The sequence below is a fragment of the Lissotriton vulgaris genome, chromosome 2_1 (genome assembly GCF_964263255.1).
Source record: "Lissotriton vulgaris chromosome 2_1, aLisVul1.2, whole genome shotgun sequence".
In the NCBI taxonomy this organism is placed as follows: Eukaryota; Metazoa; Chordata; class Amphibia; order Caudata; family Salamandridae; genus Lissotriton; species Lissotriton vulgaris.
The window spans coordinates 1,328,766,546-1,328,786,239 of NC_141687.1; the positions used below are offsets into that span (position 1 = coordinate 1,328,766,546).

Consider the following 19,694-nt stretch of genomic DNA (forward strand, 5'->3'; position numbering starts at 1 on the left):
CTTGCCATTTTCGAGTTCTAATCGCAGATTTATGTTCTGCATAGTGGGTCCCGAATTCTCTCCCTGCTTTACCTACATATCCAAGTCCACATGGGCAGATGGCAATATATATAATGTTGGAACTTCTACAGTCTGACATATCTTTTAAAAAAAAACATTTTGTTCTCCATATTCCCTTTAGTCTGTGGCTAGGGCATTATCACAAGCACGGTATGTGCCACATCTGTGGTTCCCCTTTATCAATTTAGTACCCACAATAAAACCTTGTTCTCGTTCCTTTTTTTTTTCTTTTTTCGATTTTAGCCTTGTATGAATTATTTTGTCTCTTATATTAGCATTTCTTCTATTTGAAAAAATAGGTCTATCCAATATGTTGTCATCTCCATTGGTATTCAGGATTTTCCAGTTTTTGTCAAAAATCCTTTTGACTTTCAATTTATTTAAGGCCCCCAAACTAGCTTTTTCTTAAAGCTCGGGTATCTATAGCATGGTCTGAATTTTAACACAGTCGTTGGTATCCATTATTACAATACTGCCACCTTTATCGCAAGGCTTTATAGTGATTTTGTTTTGGAGTTTCTTCAAAGCTTCAAGGAATCCACCTTCAACCGCGTTGAAGTTCATCATTTAGGAACTGCAGACTTGAACTAAATAAGCCTTCGTAGGATCGAACTCCCTATGCGTGCACCACACCGAGAAGGAAGATCTAAGTGTCAAAGGCCTCCTTGAGGGTTGCAAAGTGAATGCTAGCTCATCTGATAAATCCTTATAAATTCCGCCACTCCTCTCCACTTCCAAGCCGTCAAATGTCGACCCTGCAAGACCTGGATATTCAAGGAAGGAATCAATAGGGGAAAAGGGAACTACTGGGATCTGCAAATCCTCATACTCTTTCAGACTCCTCAGCGGAGGATGCCAATTTGCTCGAGGCCAAGAGTGAGCTAATAAATCACCTTAGCCAACACCCTCCTGAGCCTAACTAGAAAGGACCAGATTGGGGCAAATTCATAGAGAAGGCCGCACAGCCATCTGCACGGCAGAGAGTTCACCTCTCAATCCCCTGCTTCCCAAGTGCTGGAACAAAATCTCTGGACTTTGCGTTTCTCGTTGTGGCAAAAAGATCCAACAATGGCATCCCATCTCCCATTTCCGAACCAGTTGGTTGAAAATTCCAGGATGAAGAGAAAAATTAGTTGATGGAATCTCTTTACTTAACACATTCACTATCACATTGCTGATCCCTCTGAATGTGAATGGCTCTCTGAGTGACAGCTGTGTTCTCTGAGCCCAGAGAAAGAGATTGTCGGAGATCTTATTCCTTCTTGCCTGTTGACAAAGGCCTTGGCTATAACGTTGTTTGAAGTTGAATATTTCTTCCATGAATAAAACAGGCAAACTGTTTCAGAGCTCTTCTAATGCCGTCCAGTTCTCGCCAATTTGCGAAAAGTCTGTTTTTAAGCTATCGTCAAGATCCCTGAATCGGTCTTACTCCTAGCCAGGCACCCCACTCAAAAGACTTGCATCTGTTAATACCACCAATGGTGAAGGGGGTATAGGAACTCCATTATCGAATAGGTTAAATGCACCTGAAACCCCTTGGATTTATAAGAAGCATTTACAATGCAATGGTCTCGGCATTGTTAAAGTTTGAGCTATTGTCATTGCTCATGACATTATTTTTATTTTATGTTTTGGTTTTTAAAACCTAAATAAATGGCATTGTCATTTACAATGCCAATAGCTTAATCGCTCACAAATGCGAGACCTATTGCATTTGCATCCACACAGAGCCACACACACAAAGCCACCCACACACACATAGAGAGCCACCCACACAGAGCCACCCACAGTCATTCACATAGAGCCACCTACACACAGAGAGAGCCATACTCACACAGACAGAGCCATACTCACACAGACAGAGCCATCCACACATAAAGCTACCCACACAGAGCGCCCCCCCCCACCCCCACACACACACACACAGACAGAGCCACACACACAGACAGGCAGAGAGACACACACACACACACACACACACAGCCACACGCAGACAGCCAGAGCGGCACGCAGACAGCCAGAGCGGCACGCAGACAGCCAGAGCGGCACGCAGACAGCCAGAGCGGCACGCAGACAGCCAGAGCGGCACGCAGACAGCCAGAGCGGCACGCAGACAGCCAGAGCGGCACGCAGACAGCCAGAGCGGCACGCAGACAGCCAGAGCGGCACGCAGACAGCCAGAGCGGCACGCAGGCAGCCAGAGCGGCACGCAGGCAGCCAGAGCGGCACGCAGGCAGCCAGAGCGGCACGCAGGCAGCCAGAGCGGCACGCAGGCAGCCAGAGCGGCACGCAGGCAGCCAGAGCGGCACGCAGGCAGCCAGAGCGGCACGCAGGCAGCCAGAGCGGCACGCAGGCAGCCAGAGCGGCACGCAGGCAGGCAGGCAGTCGGAGGGAGGGAGGGAGAGAGAGAGAGTCGCACACACTGAACAGGGGCCAGAAAAAACGATCACAACGAGGGAACAGAGGCGAGAAAAGCGAGCACTCAACAAGGGGGCACGGGGTGGAGGGAGAGCTTACCTGCGTCATCCAAGCTGCGGGCCGCGACCAGGAGAGACTCAGTGCCGGCTCGGGCCCTGCAGGGCAGGGCAGAAAAGCAAACACAACGAGGGAACAGGGGGCAGGAAAGCAAGCACAACGAGGGAAGGCAAAGTGCACTGACGAAGGGCGGGCAGGAGGGCATAGGGCACAGACAAAGGGCTGGCAGGAGAGCAAAGCTCCCGGGCTTAGGGCAGAGCGCACGGCAGAAGGGCGGTGGGAGGGCAAAGCGCACAGAAGGGCGGGCGGGAGGGCAAAGCACACGGAAAAAGGGTGACGGGAGGGCAGAGCGCACTGAAGAACAGCGGGCGGGAGGGCAAAGAGCACAGAGGAAGGGCGGGCAAGAGGGCATAGGGCACGGGCATAGGGCACAGACAAAGGGCGGGCGAGACAGCATAGGGCACGGACGAAAGGCAGGCAGGAGGACATAGGGCACAAAGGGCGGGTGGGAGAGCAAAGTGCACGGATGAAGGGTAGGAGGGCAAGGTGTACGGACGAAGGGAGGGCAAAGCGCAAGGAAGAAGGGCTGGCGGGAGGACAAAGCACAAGGAAGAACAGCGGGCAGGAGGGCAAAGAGCACAGACGAAGGGAGGGCACAGACAAAGGGCGGGCGGGACAGCATCTGGCATGGATGAAAGGCAGGCAGGAGGACATAGGGCACAGAGAAAGGGCGGGCGGGAGAGCAAAGCTCCCGGGCTTAGGGCAAAGCACACGGAAGAAGGGCGGGAGGGCAAAGCGCACAGAAGAAGGGCGGGAGGGCAAAGCACACGGAAGAAGAAGGGCGGCAGGGCAAAGCACACGGAAGAAGAAGGGCGGGAGGGCAAAGCACACGGAAGAAGAAGGGCGGGAGGGCAAAGCACACGGAAGAAGGGCAGGCGGGGGGCAAAGCGCACAGAAGAAGGGCGAGAGGGCAAAGCGCACAGAAAAAGGGCGGGAGGGCAAAGCACACGGAAGAAGGGCAGGTGGGCAAAGCACACGGAAGAAGGGCAGGCGGGAGGGCAAAGTGCACAGAAAAAGGGCGGGAGGTCAAAGTGCACAGAAGAAGGGCGGGAGGGCAAAGTGCACAGAAGAAGGGCGGGAGGGTAAAGTGCACGGATGAAGGGAGGGAGGGCAATGTGCACGGACGAAGGGCGGGCGGGAGGGCAAAGCGCACAGAAGAAGGGCGGGAGGGCAAAGTGCACGGATGAAGGGAGGGAGGGAAATGTGCGCGGGCGGGAGGGCAAAGCGCAAGGAAGAAGGGTGGGCGGGAGGGCAAAGCCCACGGAAGTAGGGCAGGCCGGAGTGCAAAGCGCACAGAAGAAGGGCAAGCCGGAGTGCAAAGTGCACAGAAGGGCAGGCGGGAGGGCAAATCACACGGAAGAAGGGCAGGAGGAAGGGCAAAGTGCGCAGATGACAGATGGGAGGGAGAGTAAAGTGCACTGACGAACGGCGGGAGGGAGGGCAAAGTGCATGGATGGAGGGAGGGAGGGAGGGCAATGTGCACGGACGAAGCACCTCTCAAACCCGGTTTCCACCAACCTCAATCCGCGGAAGACATGGCAATGACGTCATAGAGGCGCTCTCTCCGCCGAGGATCATAGAGATGGCCAGCGAGACGAGAAAAGAGGTGCAGCACGGTAGAGTGCTCATGTCGAAGCTGTGCCGCATACGAAGCGAAGTCAATCAGCCTTTGAACAACCTCCATCTAGAGGCCAGTTACACATTCGGCCCTGCACCCGTATCTCCCGATTTCTTTCTCTCCTCTTCCCATTGGCTGGAATTTAAAATTCCAGCCAATGGGAAGAGGAGAGAAAGAACATGAAAAAACACGCCCCCGAATCCCAAAATGACGGGGCTTAAACTGAGACGCCCCTCTTCTCCAATGGCAGGCCTCCGTTTAGGAAGCCAGCCAATGGAGAAGAGGGGCGGGTTCAAGCCCCACACTAAGAGACACAAGATCTCGCCGACTAGACTTCGCAAGCGCAGCCTACGCAGGCCGAGCCGTAAAAAGGGAATCTGTGTGCTGCTTCATGCTCATGACCTTACCTGGCACTAAGACAAATGAAACACCCCCCCCCCCCTCCCTCCCCAACAGCCATCAATCACATACTGTTTTAAGGAGATATGCCTCAACCAAGAACATGAAGACTGTGTGACAGGAAAAAAGATTTCTGAACTATATTATATTATTTAATCATCATTCAGTCAAGCACTGACCTAAAGAAACATTTAGTATAAGAGCATCTACAAAAGAAACAAATCAACAACTCAGTCATATGCACCATGGATGTAACACATAACGGGGATCAAAGTGTGTCCATCAGAGCAGCACTGCTTCAATTTGTGATGAATTTAAGTGAGGGAGGGATGAGGGGGTAATGGCATTTAAAGATGTTAGGGAAATGTATCAAGTGGGTTCTGGCCTGTTCTTACAACATGCATGCTTCACCTGGGAGTTTTGGGCCACCTTCCCTGAAGCCACTCACCCACGAGAATCACAGGTTTTGACAGACGTCTTAGCCTTGGCAAATATAACTTCTGATGTGGAGGTAGTGGATACACATCCTGAAAATGGAGTTCACGCCACAAAATAGCTGACTTCTGGGATAAAGTGGCAAGCTGCTTTTATTGAGCTACAGAAGACATACCTGTTAAATGTATTAAACAATGTCCATTGGGTATATGTCCTTCAGTTACAGAATAATAAAAATTAGAATAAGATTGGCATCATTGGGCAATGTTTTCGCAAAAAGGATGCATAGCCATGCACTGGGTGAACCTTGGAGCCCTAAAGAATTAACTCTGGAAATGTGAATTGGCCGAATGGACACTGGTAGATTAACAATATATGAAAGCCACGAGAAACTAACAGAAAAGCTAGTAGACTGGTTGGCAATGCTGAGCAGACTGTTGGGCCCTCCCAATAACCGACCTCCTTCAGAAGATTAAATGTATATGCCCTTACTAATAAATTGTTCTTATTGTCAATGACAGTACTATGTATCTTGATTTCAGCTTCAATAAATGTGATCAATCTTGTAGAAGAATTCTGGTGTACGTTTGGTTAAAAAATATGCTTCTTATTGTAATGCACCTGAGAACTCATTGTTTATTATAAACATGTGTTCTAATTTGCAAATGTAAATTGGCATTCCTGACAAACCGACCACTTCAAATCAACATTGTTTTGTTATTTTTTTCCCCATTGCAGAAGAACGAGAAGCTTACTCCTGGTGTAATTTACTTAGGGCATATTCCCAGGGGACTTTTTGAGCCACAACTCAAAGGTTACTTCAGCCAGTTTGGAAATGTCACAAGAGTTCGACTTTCGAGAAGCAAAAAGGTAAATAATATAAACCTGTGTTATTTCCTCTCTTCATTGAAACCCTCAAGACGAAGAAACTACTGTATCTGAAGTTGCTATATCTCCCCTAAAACTCAGCTATGTCATATTTGCAAGCAATAGCTGGATGTGGGTCAGGTTTTAGGTGTTAACTTCTAAATTAGTTTTGATTTTATTTGGTGGAATAATGTTTAACAGTAGTCAATAGGCTAAACGCATACCATTTTGTTAGCCTCTGTTAACGGTTTGTGCTGGTGCTAAAATTAGAAAACGTTTTCTGTGTTACTTTAAAAGGACACCTTTTTCTGTATATGCTGGAATTAATGAACAGTTTGGGAACAAGCATGGCATGGACATTTCCTGAGTGGGATTGCTGTTCATTTGGTCCCTACAGCACTTCCCATTGAAACGTGATGTAAAGCAATTAGCTCTCTTGAACCCATTGGATGCTGAAGTCTGTGTTAGTTTGGCATGAGTATGTCTTCTCTCAGCATTCCTTCATCACTGCCTGTTGTAGAACAAAAAAAAATGAAAAACAAATAAAGGGTTTGGTTAAAAAAACAACCGTTATGCAATCCTGACCTGAGAAATAAGGTAAAAAATATGCACAAAGACCTAAGCCTTTAACAATTTCCCAGATTAAACAAGCATTTGCAATGCAATAGGTCTCGCATTTTCAAAAGTTTGACCTATTGGTATTGTAAATGACAATACTTTTATTATTGCAGGTTTTAAAAAATAAATAATGGGCATTACCATTCACAATGCCAATACCTAAAAATCTTGCAAATGCGAGTCCTATTGCATTTCAAACTTTTGTTTTGGTTGCTTGGAAGCTGCTGGACACACAAGGAACTCGGCAGCCGCAGGTGAATTTAAACAGGAGTTACACTTTTCCAAAAGCAAAAGCAAGCAATGAAGACAAGGGAAACATAATTATTAGAAGGCAAGATTAGGAACTAGGCGGCAGTCATTCCAATTAATTATGATTAGTCTGAGCAGGATACAGAAAAGCCACCTTCCTATTTCTGTGCCCTGTTGTGCAAATATCTATATTAACTTACGTGATGTGGAAGTCTGTAAGATTAAATGCGAATGAGGAAAACCACAGAGAAGTCTTATGTTAAAGGGAAATCAGTTACAACAATATGACAATATATAAATGTCCAAAGGTAGTGGGACATTCACTCCGGGCTACTGTCTGGCGGACCAAGTAAGCACGCTCCCTGGATGTGTGGTAAAGTAAAATGTTGCTCCTGCTGCGCATCGTCTGGCACGCGCAGATCATCCGTATCAGTGCTAGTACGGATTTTACTAACTTTAAAGGAACAGAAACTTCTGAGACCCACGTATAATTGCCGCTAGGGACTCACTGCCCCGTGTGTAACCACAATAACTGCAATATTCGGAACCATGGACATATTTATGATGAACAAGTAACATACATCCAACAAAACTTCCACATGTAAACAAAGCTACCACGTGCCCACAATCAACCAACATGCACGCAAACTACCCACATTCACAACAACTCTGTACGCTTTACAAACTGCGTGTGACTGTGTGTGTCTGTGTCTGTGTGACTGTTTATTTATTTATTTTAAAAGTTTTATATAGCGTTGGCTAGACCCGGAGGTATCAGGGCGCTTTACATGAGCATCAGATCATAGTTACAGGTTACATCGTTACAAAGGTTAAACAGTTCTAAGAGCATGGCAACATAGTTACTTGTAAGGTCGAGAAAAACAAGCACAAAATACGTAAGGGGAAAAGAAGGCAAGGTGAGAGATTCGGGGGGGGTTGGAGTAGGGGAAGTAGACAGATAAAGAAGGTGGGAAAAGAGGAGGGGAGGGGAGGGTGAGAGACATAGCCTGGGGAGAAGAGGGGAAGGGTGACTGGGACACAAACCGGTAGACGAGTCAAGGCAATGTCCAAAGTCCAGTAAGCTGTGATCCCAAGGGAAGTGGTATCCCTTCCCTATCTCTATTGTGAGAGGCTCCCTTTACGCAGTGGACTCTCTCAGCGAGGTCTCTGAGACTCCAAGGCCTACAAACTGGATCCTTCCCCAACAAGGGGAGAGGGAGTGCTTTGGCAAGGGGTGCCATACCATACCTCAAGTGTGAGTGGCTCCCTTTGCATAGTGGACTCACTCAGCGGGTTCGCTGAGACTCCAGAGTATAAATATTGGATCTTTCCCCAACAAGGGGAGAAGGGGTGCTTAGTCAAAGGGCACAACTGACAGGGAATAGGCAGAGTAGCAGGCAAGGGGAGAGATTCACGGGAGAGAGGATAGGGACTAGGGAAGAGACAAATAAGGAGAGACGAAAAGAAGTTTGCCTAAAGACCGACTGGGTAGGTGACGACCAAGGAGGGAATCCAAGGCCCATCTCCCCTATAGCTAAACCAAGTAGCTCCATCGGGCATCAGACCAAATAGTTCAGTCTCAAAACATTGAGAGAGGAGGGAGGGAGAGATATAGAGTGAGGATGCGGTAGGAGACGAAAGGAAGTTCAGCAATGTGGTTCAACAATATACTAGAAGAAGATCAACAAGTAAACATTAAATCAAGCAATCAGCAATACAATTAGGGGAGGAGTGAAAGGCGAGGGAAAGTTGTGGGGGGTAGGGGAGGAGAGGGAGTGTGCATAAGGGAAGAGACAACCATAGAGACGGAAGGGAGTCTGTCTAAGGTTCACAGAAAAACAGGGTGGGGACAAAGGGCAAGGGCACGGGAGACCCCCGGGGAGTGTATAGTCTGACGGAGCAGGGGTCTCGGTCCCGGCCCTATGTCCCAGTGGTGAGGGTGGCCCGATATGTGAAGCAGGGAGAGGGTTATGCCTCCATTTTAAAGTCAGGCAATTCCTGTGGCAGTCCTAGGAGGGGGTATTCAGTTCAACAATGAGGCCTCGCCGGACCCCTCAGCCAAGGAAGCGCCGCTGCAGGAGATATATGGGGGGGGCCTCGGCTCACCTGATTCCATGGTGTTGTGAGCGCTTCCAGGGGGGCTCCTGTGTCTGCCTCCTCACTCGCGGCGCTCCACGGGCACCATCTTGGGGTCAGGCGGGCCGAGTTTGCCGTGTCCCCCAGGAAGATGGCGATGAAACAATGAGCGGTGGCGGGCTTCCAGGTCTTCGTCACCGCGATCAGGTGCCCCCTCAGATTATGGTGCCGCTGCGTGGATCGCAGGGATCGGGACTCTGCCCGGGAAGACGGCAGCTCGGTGCAGTCAAAATGGTGGGACGCGCCTCACCGGGACCTCCGAGTAGTGTCTGTCTGTGTGTCTGTCTGTCTGTCTGTGTCCGTGCGTGTGTCCATTCAACGAAATAAGAAGCAGAGGCCTGAACAGAATAATCACTGATGAAAATAACTAGAACTTACTACTTAAAGGGTTCGGCATTAAGCTTTGTGAGGACATCGAGTTCTGTATAGATCCGAGTTTCATGTCAAATAGTGTTAAAAGCCAATGAAATATCTATGGTCACCAATAAAAAGACCTCCCTCCTCACCAGGACGCTGATGGCATCCACCACATGCAGAGTGATCTTCTAAGTGCCTAAACAGAATTTTTAATTGCTATTGCCAAAATATTACGTTTCCATTCTAAGTAATCTGGTAAAATGGAATGGTAATTCCGGGTTCAACTTAGATTGTGGCCGTTTTCACCATCAAATTTACTACCCATTACAAATGTATGGGCTGGAATGAGGGAACATTGTGCTTGCCCCCGAATCCCAGGAATTGTTAAGCTCTTTACAAGATTCCATTCCCGGATTTCAGGCTCTTCTCTGCTTTAATTTTCTACATACTTTTATCAAAGGGGAATTATGAACACAAAATGAGTTAGTTTTACAGAGTACATTTCCGCACTCTATGAAAGTTATAATTGCATGGCCAGGAAATGCCCATCTTCGCCAAAAAACAGAGGGTTCTTGAGAATACTGTTAACGGTCACGCCAATTTTTGGAGGCAGCAACTTTCCAGGCCATCGTCTGGGTGTCATCCACGTAACCAAGGAGGTCAGTCCTTTGTCGAGGGGTGTCCTGTCATGACGACATTGAACAGGATCAATGTCTGGGTTGAACCCGGCGAGACAATGTGAGAAATGTAGATGCTGCCAGATCCTACCCAGTGTTTCAATTTAATTTGGGGGGGTCCTTCAGTTGGAATTCTTTTAATAGATGAAATGCGGGCACCTGCCTATGGAGTCCACTCTATACATGTGCACCATGTTTTGCCAATTCACAGAAAACGACTGGTTGCTGATGCCATGTGCACAATTGCACTTTACTATAATACACTCGTAGATATCGAGGGTCCAATAAAATTCAGATTTCCCCCTCAGCTCCTTTCCTTGGAATATACTCTTAAATATGGTGAGAAATTATTTGTGGTTCGGGGAGCCAGGCAGTGTAATACTATCCCCTTAGAGATCCACATTCTTCCTGTCTAGTCTGATTTAGAAAGTCTTTTTGTGAACAAAACCCTCCTTCAGTAGTGGACTTTAACTCAGTGAGTGATAATTGCACTTTACAAAACTCCATAAATATACATTGACCCAGGGCACAGGAGTCTTTTGTTTCTGCTCCTAAAATAAACAAAAAAACCCATAGTTCTCTAGGAGTACTTCTGTTCGCATTGTATGTGTTTCCCAAAATGTCTTCCTTATGATGGACAGGCCCTTCCTTGTTTTTGGGCTCTTCCGCCTCTTGCAGCTGTACAGCATATTGCCCTAGTCCCTTACAACAGATCACAATACTTAAGTGGGTCTGAGATTAAAGGGTTTGGGATTCTTGCTAGGACCATATTTTTTTACTTTTTCATCAACCCTTTAAAAGTGTCTTGTGACTTCATATTCCTGTTTGTAACAGTAACAAATTATGACTTCTATCAAGTTAATTTCTCCTCTCCATTTTTTTTCTTTTAATAAAGTTGACGATGTATAGATGATATTAGATTAAATATTGAAGGAATAAGGATTTAGTTCATTTATAAACACTACAGTGTGGCAGATTTGTTTTTCCTTTGCCTATTTTCTGGAAGGAACGTCTGCCCTACCCCATTTTCTTGATTGTACAAAATCATTTGTTGCTTTACTGAATAGGTGAATTATTCAATAGTAGTTTGTGCTTCATGGTTTAAATGTGGGATTAGAACTTCGCATCAGTTCTTCATGCTAATTTAGGCTGTTTGTGTGTGCTTTCAACTGTCAGTTCGTGATTTTAGTTGTGCTAATTTTGGCTGATGGATGATATATCTAATATGTGGTACTACTGTGGTAGTGCATCTTTTTCCCAAGCATGTTATTAAGTATACTTTTTTTCATGGCAGACTGGAGGCAGTAAAGGATATGCTTTTGTGGAATTTGAGTGTGACGAAGTAGCCAAGATTGTTGCTGAAACCATGAACAACTACCTTTTCTGTGAAAGACTCTTGAAATGTAAGTGCATTTCTTTATCTACAGAACTATTCACCTTTTTAAAAATAAAATCACGTTGGATGCACTCCATAGTATGTTAAACACGCATGTCTGCACTTTTGCCCATTAATGTATTACAGTGGATATCTTCATGAGTGGGTTCTATACTTGTGAACAGGTGACTCTGGATTTCATGCTGTAACATAAAAGAAGAATCGGGCCAAGTTTGTTTTTCTGAGTTAAAACCCTACTTTTTTGTGAGGACACTTGTATCAAAGCACTTTTATCTTACGTTCTAGTAAGGTAGCATGCTTTGTAGCTTGCAGGCAAAATCAGTGTTCTTCGTTATATGACCTCCTGTTGTTGTAATTGTATACATTTAATATTTCCACCCTATATGTTCGAAGTAAATTATTGTTGTGGTAGAACGGCGAAATTACCACAGGAGACAGAGTAACTTCGAGAAGTAATTTAGTCGGAGACTCAACCTGGCGTCCGACCACCTCTGGAAGTTAGCAGCGACTGCCAAACCTCGAGTGCCGTCAGCCTAACATTCTAGCATGTAACCAGAGGAGACATTCCCGGTAAGAAGACAACATAACACATCCTTTCCTTTGCAAAGCAACAACAAGAAAACAGAAATAACAACCAAGGAAAATTAAAGCCAGGGTGGTTGGTCGGCCAGCTAAGATTATTCGATGGTAATGAAAAAGGTAGCAGCGATGTGCTGTCTAGTCTGGTGTGCAATGGCAGGATCTGTTTAGGCGACCCTGCGGCCCGACTGGCGGGCCCACAATCCTCCGGGAGAGGACGGCGCTGCGTTCTCCTGCTAATAATCGCCCCTACAAGTTTGACAGGAGCCCCACGCTGCATATCCTTGCACGCTGTAATTAAGAGCGGTTGACTCTCTATCATCCCACTAAACCCCGGGCAATTTTGCCCGCCTAGGATTGCTGGACATTCCGAACTGAATATTCCTACTGGCATTTACTGTTCTAACCAGGCAAATGTTATGATCTAGTCCTTATGATGATCCCGTTAAATAATGAGCATGGGATCGAAACGTCGACATTTCTAAAGAGTGCCACAAATGTCCATTGTGTCTAATTATTGTGGCGTCTATTTTGGTTTAACTTGCTGCAAAGCCGCTCTAAATGCAAGTTGCCACAGCTCAAAGTCTTTGCCTGTATTTTTGTTGTGTTTGAATTGTTTGTATTGTTGTTCCACCCCCCACACCCCCCCAAGAAAGTGCGTTGCTTCTGACTTGAAGGAAATCCAAGATGGAGGCATGCAGAAGCATAACGTAACAACATGCGTGCTGCGATGCGCTGCAATGACTATGCTTCTACACGCCACAGACAGTGACCAAGGTGTTGTGAATCTTTCTCAAGCACTTCTAAACAAAGTTCAGCTTGTACTTTTGGTCTTGGATTTATGGCGGGAGCAAGGCAGTCTGGTTCTTGTACAAAACGCCCATCTGCAAATAAAGACAATGCACTGGTTTGCAAAGCTACTGCAGCCATCAGAAGGAGGAGGGCTGGTTTTTATGTGTACCAGTACCCTCAAACCAGAAGAACCAATACCATACTGCAACCTGAAGGCAGAGAATTGGGCCTGAATGCCTCCCGCAGCAAATGACCCTGACCTCAGGATTTGGCAGTAACCAGATTATACCATCTTTACGGTCTATCTCATTCTGTGACTACAATGATACTGCTCAGGGTTTGATGTTCTTTGATGCCAAAAGATGCCTCTCAAAGCATTCTCTTCATTATCCATACCCAGCAGTAGATCTATTTACAGATTAATACGTTGATGTTTACAAGCCCCGAAGGGTTCTAGAAGGCAGGTGACCCAGCCTGACCTAGTCAGGTGCCGGTCGCTCAACCCGCCCCGTGGCTCCTCCTGTAGGTCACCCGGTTCCCTGCTATTGCCGCCTGCTCGCATTTGACGCCTTTTGCTCCCGCTGTACTTTTGCCCTGCTGCTGTGCCCCTGATTGTGTTTTCGCTCTTGTCCTCACGCTCTGTTTCTGTACTGCTGATTGTGTCCTCGTAGCGTCATAGTGCCTTTTGCTCCCGCTGTACTTTTGCCCTGCTGCTATTGCCCCTGATTGTGTTTTCGCTTTTGTCCACTGCCCCTGACTCTGTCCTCTGCTGGCAGATTCTTCTGGCCCCTCACCGCGCTGGTCCACCCCGCTCCCTGCCGCTGCTCCCTCGCGGCCCCGCCCCCTCTCCTGCTTCCCTCTACCCTCTCCCATTCGCCACCCCGCTCCCACCTGCTCCTCCCCCCTCTCTCCATTTACGGCAGAGTCCGCGCAGCGGGCGCGCAAAAGGCAAGCCCGTCTGCGCCTGTACCGCGCCCAGCGCCAGGATCCCTGGCCCCCGCAGATGCCAGCCCACCCGCCGGACTTATGGCGCCGCCACCCTCAACGTACTCAACACCGGCCGGATCCCCGGTTGCTACCGAGCCACCCCAAGGCGCACCCACGGACCCTTCACCTGCCATTCCTGCAAGTTCTCCTGCATCCGGACCTGTACCGCACCCGCCAAGCCGAGCACCAGCAGCAACCACCTGAAGTGCATCCTGTTCAACACCCGCTCCGTCCACAGACACGCCGTGGAACTCTGGAACCTGCTCGACACCACATCTCCAGACGTCGCCTTCCTCACGGAAACCTGGATGAACGCCTCCTCAGAGCCATCGCCATCCCGGACGGATACAAGATCACCCGGAGGGATTGCGTCAACCAGACGGGAGGAGGCATCGCCATCGTCCACAAGAACACCATCCGCATCACGACCAACTCCAACGACACCCTCACAGCCGCTGAACATCTTCACTTCCAGATACACACCGACCCCAAGACCACACTCGGAGGCACCCTCATCTACAGGCCCCCAGGACCTCCCACACAATTCAGCGAAGACATCGCAGACTTCATCAGCCCACACGCCCTCTCCTCCGCAGACTACATCCTCCTAGGGGACCTCAACTTCCACCTGGAGAACAACAATGACAACAACACCGCTGCCCTGCTGGACAACCTCGCTAACCTCGGACTCAAGCAACTGGTTAACACCCCCACCCTCTACGCTGGACACACGCTTGACCCAGTCTTCTCCTCCAGCAAGTACATCTCCTTCAGCCACTCCACCGGACTCCACTGGACAGAGCACAGCTGCATCCACTTCAGCTTCAGAAAGACCACGACTCACCGCCACCCGCAACAGGTTCCCCGCAGGAGCTGGAACAAGATCACCACCGACCAGCTCACCACATCACTGAGCCAGAACCCTCCCGCCAGCTCAACGGACCCCAACCAAGCAGCCAACAACCTCACACAGAGGATCACCAACTGCGCTGACTACCTCGCACCTCTGAAAAATCATCCCAGCAGGCCCGGCAGCAAGAAAGCCTCCTGGTTCAACGACGACCTCAAGAACTCCAAGAAGAACTGCCGTACCCTCGAAAGCCTGGCGCAAAGACCCGACTACAGACATGACCGCCCTCAAGCACGCCTCCCGCAAACACCACCAGCTGATCCACACCACCAAGAAGACAGCATTCAAGGAACAAATAGATAACGACGCACACAACAGCAAGGAACTCTTCAGCATCGTCAAAGAGCTCTCCAACTCCAGCGCCGGAAACAACATCACTCCCTCACAAGACCTCTGCGACTCACTCGCCTCGTTCTTCGACAGCAAGATCGCCGACATACACAACAGCTTCGGTGCACAGACCACGCACCCTACCACCGACCCGATGCCCCCCACCACCACCACCCTCCGCGCCTGGACCCCGGTCAGCACCGAAGACACCATCCACACAAAGAACACCATCCACTCCGGATCACCAACCGACCCCTGCCACGTCTTCAACAAGGCCGACTCCGTCATCGCACCCCAACTCCAGGACATCATCAACTGCTCCTTCAACACCGCCACCTTCCCGGAGAGCTGAAAGCATGCTGAAAACTCAGCGCCCTCCTGAAGAAACCATCAGCAGACCCCACCGACCTCAAGAACTACCGCCCCATCTTGCTCCTCCCTTTTCCTGCCAAGGTCCTCGAGAAGACAGTCAACAGACAGCTTGCCGCCTTCCTCGAGACAAACGGATCCCTCGACCACTCGCAGTCCGGCTTCCGAGCCAACCACAGCACCGAGACCGCCCTCATCGCAGCCCTGCTCGACAACGGGGAAACAGCGGCCCTCATCCTCCTGGACCTCTCTGCAGCGTTCAATACTGTCTGCCCCGTACCCTAGTGCAGCGCCTCAGCAACATCGGAATCCAAGAGAAGGCACTAGAGTGCATCATCTCGTTCCTCGCCGGAAGAACCCAGAGAGTCCGCCTCCCCCCGTTCAGATCCGAGGCCACCGAAGTCATCTGCGGCGTACAACAAGGTTCATCACTCAGCCCCACCCTCTTCAACGTCTACATGAGCCCCCTCGCACGCCAACACAACCTCAACATCATCTCCTACGCCGACGACACCCAGCTGATCCTCTCCCTCACCAACGACCCAGCCACCGCCAGAACCAACCTACACGAAGGGATGAAAGACGTAGCCGAGTGGATGATGAACAGCCGCCTGAAACTGAACTCAGACAAGACGAAAGTCCTCATCCTTGGATCATCACCTTCTGCCTGGGGCGACTCCTGGTGGCCCCCTGCCCTGGGCAGAGCACCCAAACCAACGCACCATGCGCGCAACCTGGGCTTCATCCTGGACTCTCGATGACCAGACAAGTCAACGCGGTCTCATCATCCTGTTTCAACATCCTACGCATGCTCCGAAAGATCTTCCGATGGATCCCCACCGAAACCAGGAAGACGGTCACCCGGGCACTCGTCACCAGCCGACTGGACTACGGAAACACCCTCTACGCCGGAACCACAGCCAAACTACAGAATAGACTCCAACGCATCCAGAATGCCTCCGCACGACTCATCCTGGACATCCCCCGACACAGCCACATCTCCGGACACCTGAGAGACCTGCACTGGCTCCCCGTCAGCAAGAGAATCACATTCAGACTCCTCGCCCACGCACACAAAGCCCTCCTCGACATGGGCCCCAGGTACCTCAACAACCGCTTGACCTTCTACACTCCCACCCGCCAGCTACGATCGACCAGCCACGCCCTCGCCGCCGTTCCACGCATCCGAAGAGCCACCATGGGAGGAAGATCCTTCTCCCACCTGGCAGCCAAGACTTGGAACTCCCTCCCCATCCACCTCCGTCCGACCCAAGACCACCTCTCCTTCAGGAAGCAACTCGAGACCTGGCTGTTCGAGCAGTAGAGGACCCCCCCCCCTCCCCAAAGCCCCTTGAGACCCTCCGGGTGAGTAGCACGCTATATAAATATCTTGATTGATCTTGATTGAAGTGCTTGTATTCTACATATTAGTAAAGACTCTGAAAAGCCTTGTTTATCACAAAATAAAATGTTTTCATAGATGGTTAAGACTAATGTATTGCAAGCAATTACAATAATTCCAGTTCTATTAAGAGACATCATTGTATTTCAGGCGAATTTATCCCTCCTGAAAAAGTCAATGAAAACCTTTTTAAAGGCTGTAACAGAACCTTTAAAAAACCATCGTACCCTGCAGTAGCCAGGTACAACAAGAAGCGGACCGTCGAGCAGAAAGAAAAGATGACCAAAAAGCTGCTAGCAAAAGAAAGGTTGCTAAGGAAAAGGCTAGCTGCGAAAGGAATAGACTATGATTTTCCAGGATTTGTAAGTATCTTTAATTTACTTTTTGTTCTTTTGTCTATGCTTCATTGTACTTTCACTTCATATGAATTCTGTATCCCAACAACAATGCAATAAGGTCACTGGGACATGCTCGACGATGGCTACTTCTGCTATTTATTCAGTGAGTATTACGGTGGAAAAAGAGTGGATCTTCTTAGGACATTGGATGCATTTTTTTGTCTGTATCCTTTAAAATGATTTAAGAAGCAGTGACTTTTGGAAGGAGTGCCCTGTAGCTTTCTCCCAGTGTTTAAGCTCAACTTTCATAAAAACGTACTTCACATGTTTTCAGCCCACCAGGTTACTAGTATACTGACTTGCCTGTTTCAGTCTCTGTAATGGCAATATACTGCTCCTCAACATAATCTGATGTGATGCTTTCTCTCTCCATTGGCATACAAGTCCGCCTGCTGGTACCCTTACATTGGTGGAACATGCTGTGAAGCCTGTGCGGCAGACTGCTCAGTTCACCGAGTTGCTTAGGCACTGTCTGCGACATTGCAGAGTGTGCGGGGCTGAAAGGGGAGTTAAGCAGCAGTATTTTGCCTTAATCTTTCAAATGTAGGCGTCTTCTGCAGACCTCATAAACGTGTAGTGGGGCGCTAATGCTTTGTAGAACAGTCGCCATCAATTTTCTGTGCAAGTGCACTTTTGACCTTTCAGTGGACACACAAATCCCAGCTTGAAAAACTGGTTGCAAAATTTGTCAGCAAAAACTGCTATAAAATGGCCAGTTTAAGGAATAATTTGTTAAAATATCGGTCCATTCAAAGCAAGTAGCTCTTCAGAATCTGAACTGAGACACCTGAATATCGTGAACTAAGGGATTTGAATATCGCTTATGGAAATATGTTCACTCCTTTCTAAGCTGTGGCATCAGAATTTATTTTCTGTTTCTCTGTGGAAGTTTACACACTGGTATTTCGCAATGTAATACGTATAATTACAATCATGACTTTGTCTGAACATGGTGAATTTTAGGTGAGTTATAAATCTGTATCGCTTTTCCATTTTGATCCATGCATCTTTTTAACTGAACTTTATTTTATTTCTTTAGGCCGCCCAAATTCCAATACATAAAAAGATAGCTATGGATTTAACAGCTGATCTCAATTTGACAGTGAACAGCCAGGTGAGCTTAATACAGCGTCTTTCATTTGCCAATTAAATTAATACTCCAGGTTACTTGGAGGCTATTCCCACTCAATTCTGATCATTTTATTGATATTGAGCCTACATAATTTGAAATAAACCCTCAGACTGGAACAGCAACCACAAGGTGACAACCGTACCGACTTCCAGTATGGCACTTGGGGCACAGGGATTGCTAACTTCAAATGTGCTACATTTGTTAATGAAATTGTGTAAGCCAGCAGTGTTGCAGTGACTGTTGCATTTATATCTAAAGGCATACCATTTTCATTCCTTCTAGGCTTTTAACAAAATAATTCTCATGACTAATTATGAATATCAGGAAGTTCCAGGGGTTAGATCATAATAGGATCATGTCGAACATAATAACTGGTAGAAGCTCATTTTGGTTTAGTTTGTACATTTGCATATATCTGCATAATGCCGGAATGGGAAAGTGGTTCATCCTCCACTGCGCCTTAATTGTCCTGTACGACTTGCCATTATGTTTTTTTCTTAACCCACTTCCCTTTTTTGACATCTGGCTACAGCTGTGCCAGTCTGTGTGTAGGCTGAAGAGCCACAGCATATCACAGAAGTTTACATTGAGTTACTAAAAACATCATGTGGTGGTTGAAGTGGCTGCAGAAGCTTACTGCTACAAGTGCACAGAATAATTGTCCCAACGTGTCCCTACTATCTTTTTACTTTGCCAATGTGTGTTGATGTTGTGCTACATGTGATTAGTATCTATAATAAAAGCAGTGGTCCCTTTCAAAAGAGGTAACATTAAGACATAAGGGAGGAAAAGAAAATGATACAGTCTATGATGCAGGTGATTTAAGGCAGGGTAACCAGACGGTAGCCCTGGGAATCCATTTTGTTGGATTTAATGCCCTCACACACCCTTTCAGGTGTCATGCTTCATCATTTGGGCCTGCTCCTCGTTGGGTCGGTGGTGCAATACCCAACGGGCAACACCTCTTGAGGGGCTCTTTGGCGGAGATCTTTTTCCAACAGCCGTATAGATGAAGTGCGGGTGTGGGGCCAGAACAAAAGGGTAGACGTGGTGTAGTGAATTAAAATAAAGCTAGTGGTACCGGGAATACTTTATTCAGAAGGGCCACTGCTCTAGTTAAAAAACGATTTTTCTAGAGGAGAGTTATGGAAAATAATGTTTCCAGCTAACATCTAGAATTTTTTATAGTCCGGTCAACATGTTTCTCGCTACTGTGAAGTTTGACTAGCGATTCTTCAGGACCCAGATGACTATTAGCAAGTATCTAATGGTGCAAGCAACTGTCTATGCTGATACCCTAAAGTGTGGTGTCTGTATGCTCATATGGCTACCACACTAGTGGGTGAAGGGAAAAGCAATACTATATTACCCTTCTTCTAGTCGTGATTGTGAGTACCTGTTGAAGGAAGAGGGAGAGCGTATCACAAACAGCTTAACAACAGGTGCAT

The 19,694-nt window shown here is 48.0% G+C and overlaps 1 protein-coding gene across 1 annotated transcript in view; it reads left to right on the forward strand.

The window, feature by feature from the left end:
* The window catches only part of NIFK (nucleolar protein interacting with the FHA domain of MKI67), an 82,175-nt gene that overhangs the window by 28,749 nt on the left and 33,732 nt on the right, over nt 1-19,694 (forward strand). Inside the window, exons 2-5 of the mRNA XM_086957099.1 lie at nt 5,786-5,917; nt 11,246-11,354; nt 16,867-17,078; nt 18,154-18,228. Coding sequence (XP_086813225.1) covers nt 5,786-5,917; nt 11,246-11,354; nt 16,867-17,078; nt 18,154-18,228 — 528 coding nt within the window. The remainder of the gene's footprint in view (nt 1-5,785; nt 5,918-11,245; nt 11,355-16,866; nt 17,079-18,153; nt 18,229-19,694) is intronic.